Source organism: Microtus ochrogaster, unplaced genomic scaffold (genome assembly GCF_000317375.1).
Source record: "Microtus ochrogaster isolate Prairie Vole_2 unplaced genomic scaffold, MicOch1.0 UNK7, whole genome shotgun sequence".
NCBI classification, from domain to species: Eukaryota; Metazoa; Chordata; class Mammalia; order Rodentia; family Cricetidae; genus Microtus; species Microtus ochrogaster.
This window is the reverse complement of record NW_004949105.1, coordinates 5,550,655-5,555,708: the sequence shown is the minus strand read 5'-3', so window position 1 is coordinate 5,555,708 and position 5,054 is coordinate 5,550,655. Positions and strand designations below refer to the sequence as shown.

Genomic DNA, 5,054 nt, shown 5'->3' with positions numbered 1-5,054 from the left:
GGTGCATGGGCATGCAGATGTCTTCAATTGCTCTCCCCCTAGTATTGATTTAGTCTCTTGTTTGAACCCAGAGCTCACTAATTCAACTACTCCAACAATATCAGTTTACTCTGGTAACCTCCCATTTCTGCTTCCTATATGTGACGATATTTTGTTTGTGATCTAACAAGTAGAGCTTGCCTAAAGATCAGAGTGCAGAGCTAGACACGAGTTAGCCATAGAAGCCGGCAGTGGTGGCACATACCCTTAATCCCAGCACTTGGGAGTCACACACCTTTAATTCTAGTACTAGGAAAGTGGAGATAGGAAGGGATATGGCTGGGCAGAGAGAGAAATATAAGGCAGAAGGAGACAGGAACTCAAAGCATTCGGTCTGTGGATTCCTAGAAACAGGATTGTCCCTTTGGTCTGAAGATTGAGTAGAGGTAAGAACTACTGGCTGAGAACCTGGAAACAACCTAAATGCCCCTTGACCGAAGAATGGATAAGGAAAATGTGGTACATTTACACAATGGAGTACTACACAGCAGGAAAAAATAATGACATCTTAATATATGTGGGCAAATCAATGGGTCTAGAAAACATCATATTGAGTGAGGTAACCTAGGTCCAGAATGACATATATAGTATGTACTCACTTATAAGTGGCTTCTAGACATAAAGCAAAGAAAAACCAGCCTACAATTCACAATCCCAGAGAACCTAGACAACAAAGAGGACCCTAAGAGAGGCATACATGGATCTAATCTGCATGGGAAGTAGAAAAAGACAAGATCTGAGTAAATTGGGAACATGGGGATCATGGGAAAGGGTAGAAGAGGAAGGGAGAGACAGGGTGGGGAACAGAGAAACATATCTCTCAATAAAATCCATTTAAAAAAAAGAACTAGTGGCTGGCTGCTCAGCTTCTCTGATCTTTCAGTATCTACCCCAATGACTGACTTGGGTTTTTATTATTGAGACCAATCAGAATTTGCACAACATCTATGACTGAAATTGCAGGAGGGCTTGGATGGGCACTCAGCATGAGAACTGAAGATCTGAGCTTTAGTCACCAAGCTTATGCAGCAAATGCTTAACCCACTGAGCCATCTCCCTGGCCCTCCTTTTACATCTCAGTGACTTCTGGATAATATTATATCTGACAAACAATGTCTAATACTAGTTTGAGCAAGTGTGCTTGTGTACTAATATGCCTATAGTTATGGCAATTGATAAAATTTCACCACCCACAAACAGAAACACCAAAAGTCATGCAGGAGAGCACCCCTACACTTATTCCTGGCTGAGCTACCAAACAACCCCAGAGTCCTTTCTTCTTTCTCCATCTGGCAGCCCAGGCTGCTGTCACAAACAACACAGCTGACCTACGATTGATCTGTGGGCCAGAGAGAGCTGTCACAGATGCGTCATTAAAAGAAAGCTGGGTATAAACTGTTCTTCTTCAGTTCTGCTAAAGCTGTATTCAGAACCCGAGTTTTAGCCGTACCCAGCACACGATGGAACGCTGACAGGACACACCTGGACAACACTCCTCCCTCCTCATCACAGCCCTTCCACTTCCTTAACAACCAATGCAATTATCTTTACTACAGGGTCTTTGGCTCTGGGGCCTCAGATGGAACTCAGGACCTTACTCGTAAGTAAGTGCTCTAGCACTGAGCTACATCCTGGGCCTGGTTACTGTATCTTGCATGAATGAAAATACATAATGCACACAAACTAACAAAGCAGATAATATGAAGCCCTAAATAATTTGCTGAAATACCCCACGGTTCTGCACACTAACCGCCACTTGGCAGTGCCCAGGACACAAGCCAAGGAAAAAGGCCAATATGAATACGGTGAAAGATTAAACTGAAGAATAGTTGTGCATTTAAACCAGTAGCTCTGACCTGATCAAAGTCAAATATGAGATTCATGAGTCAAAGAAACCTCCCTAACAGCTCGCAGGCCACAGTGGACTTAAGACACATGGCATTCTGTGGACATGATTTATCCCACAGAAGGGACAGTCATGAAGTCACTCTGCACCAAGCACTAGAGAGATGATTTTAGAGCCCAATCAGACCATGCTTAGCAAAGAGCCCCAACAGTAAATAGAAATACAATATAGTTCCCCAGCATTTCAGATAGAGAAATGACTGGTGTCAGAGGTTCTATGGTCAGGAGGATTGACTCAGTCTAGAGACAGACATGTAAAGGCGAACCCTCAAGCTTCTGTGCTGTGGTAGGAGAAGCGGCCCTTTTTTCTCCACACGGGTGAAACAACGCGACAGCTATGGACTCATCAGCTTAAATCAATGCTAATATCAAATTTCATCTGAGAAGGAAAATGTAATTCCCCGAAAATATACTTTGTGCTTCCTTTCAAATTATCCTAAATTAGTTGCTACAGTCTAAGAATAATGGCATAAAATGAACAATGCATTTATTAAGCACTTGCTGAAATCTGTGACAGAACAAATGATATTTCTAAGAATTCTTAAACTAATAGAGCATTTCAGCTCTCATTAATAATTATCTGAAACACAGTCCTGGCTGAAGCAACTCATTCAGTGGGTAAACCCTAGTGGCACAATGACTTCGAACTTGGTTTTTAGACAAGGAAGTCAGTTTGAAACAGTGCAACGCCAGCAATCCAAACAGCTGTGAACATCACACAAGTACACAGAATGCTCTTACGGTGGCGATCGGTCCATCAACGTGGTAATCCAGGCTGAAGACATCCCACCCGGTGTCACCTGGAGAGACCTAACAGTAATAAAACAAAACAACAAGTGACTGAAAGGCTTGTTCCTACTGCTGAAGAGCCTGTTAACTGTTCTAAGAAAAGGCGGTAAAGGACGACAGAGATGGGCCTCCTCCTCAGCACTAGCGCCCACAGTGGTCACATGTGCTCTGCGGACGACACCACACTGCCTCCTATCAGGCTCCAAACCCCCAAAGCTTGCATTTCAAGAAAAGCATGGGTTCTAGCAATGACGCAGTCAGTCAGTGAGGACTCTCATTCACAACCTCACCTCCACGCACAGCCCTTCTGCCACCACCTCCAGACACCAGTGGTCTGAGGGCAGACGTGGTCCCTGCCTGCTGACCATGCGTATCACCTCCGATTTCCATTAAGTGTGGTTCACTTCACTAAGCATCCATGCTGTCCCCATGCTCTGTGGAATCTGTTTCATGCACAGCATCCAACTTGGGAGCTGTCCCCTTAGAAGGATGATGTGACTTAAGGAGAAGAACTAGCCGCCTCTAACACAGGGCAGAGCACACCCAGGATGCTTAGTTTCCAAGAACAACAAGACTTGTGCTTGACACAACAGGAAGATACTGGAGAGGACACTGGACTCAAGTGCCCCACACATGCCCCTGGCACCCTCACAAGCCCCCAGAATCTTCACCTGCCCCAGGCACCCTCGCATGCCCATGACACCCTCACAAGCCCCTGGCACCCTCACCTGCCCACGACACCCTCACAAGCCCATGACACCCTCACAAGCCCCCGGCACCCTCGCAAGCCCCCGGCACCCTCGCATGCTCACGACACCCTCACAAGCCCCCAGCACCCTCACAAGCCCCCGGCACCCTCACAAGCCCCCGATAGACTCACATACCTCCAGCAGCCTCACATCCAGCCTCCTAAGGATCTCTGGGCTGTCAAACTGAGCATTGGTGGCTCTAACAGCAGTTTCAAGAATCCCCGTCAAGTTATGTTGATATAAAGTCGTTGCTGGGCGAACAAGTTCTGGTCTTAAGAAACGCGTTCAAAATTAAAGTTATTGTTACTTGAATTTTTAAAACTTATGAATTAAAAAAGTAAAAGTTCAAAAACTGAGAAGACAAATGGTAGGGGTAAATGTAGCTATAAACGCATACGGTGCCCCAGCAACCACCCTGTGGTCTCAGGCAGGTTTCCGTGCACCTCTACATGCACCTAGAGGACATCTTCCCTCTGAGAGCTCCTCGTCACACGCTCTAACTCTCCAGGAAGCTGCCTCACTTCTGCTGTGAAATGCTCTGCTCTGACTGGGACTGCCAAGCATCCACACCAGGGACCAGTGCTAACTCAGCGTTCCAGGTGAGCATCACCACACAAACTGTTAGGGTGATGAGACGGGGACAGCTGGGGACCAGACCTCCACAGAAGTCAGATAAATCTAACTTCGAGGTCACAGGGCCAAAACATCAGCTTCACTAGCACAAGCAAGGTGTACTGGTAACTTGTTCCCTTTTCCTCCTAAGAGGGAAGTTTAATTGTGTATCCTAAAGGGAACACTGGTTCACGGCAAGTGACAACACCCCACAAATGCCTCAGTGAAAACACTGCCCTGCTGTGACCACATGTGGCCCATTCATCAACAGCCCTGTCTGGAGCCCTGAGCTGCATCAGTACGGATGTCAGCAACAGGAAGAAGACAGCAGGGAGCACAGTGAGACGGGCAACGCTTTGTCAAGCTGCATAAAACACATCAACTAAAAGTCAATTTAAAATATGTAATTATCAAATTAGCTTCAAACTGAAGCCACAGTTAACTGTGACTACTGCCCAGCTCCACCCACTCAGGAAGCTACTATATATTCACGGTGCTCAGGGGGACATGGGGCGTGCCCATGAACTCAGCAAGACACACATCTGACGGTCTGCTGGCAACCAAAGAAGAAAGTAGGATTTAACTCACGAAAATAGTATCTATGTAGTTTTTTTTAAACACAGAGTTTCTAAGAATTCAACTAATTTCCTCCTGAAGCCACTTATTCTTTTAAAGAAAAATCATCAGGTGTTTATCATGGTAAAGATACTGCATCCTTCAAAGATGGAGTTTCTCACTTTAGCAAATCCATTAGGTGCCTTATGAAGTCTCCTTGGCCGAGAAGCAGGTACCGCCGCATGGCCTGCATGTGCTCCAGCAAGCTGTACTTCTTATTGAGGACATCCAGTAGATATTTGCTGGTTTCAAAATAAGCAGCGTCAATTTTCCCTTGAAATGCGTTTTCTAAGTCTGTGACTAAATCTGCAGCTGTGGAGAACAAAAGGGAGAGGCACACACCCA

The 5,054-nt window shown here is 45.8% G+C and overlaps 1 protein-coding gene across 1 annotated transcript in view; it reads right to left on the bottom strand.

The window, feature by feature from the left end:
- Tubgcp3 (tubulin gamma complex associated protein 3) overlaps positions 1-5,054 on the bottom strand; it is a 52,935-nt gene that overhangs the window by 15,376 nt on the left and 32,505 nt on the right. The window contains exons 14-16 of the mRNA XM_005366283.2: positions 4,832-5,021; positions 3,618-3,753; positions 2,686-2,754 (exon numbers count right to left, since the gene is read on the bottom strand). Of these exons, the coding sequence (XP_005366340.1) occupies positions 2,686-2,754; positions 3,618-3,753; positions 4,832-5,021 (395 nt within the window). The remainder of the gene's footprint in view (positions 1-2,685; positions 2,755-3,617; positions 3,754-4,831; positions 5,022-5,054) is intronic.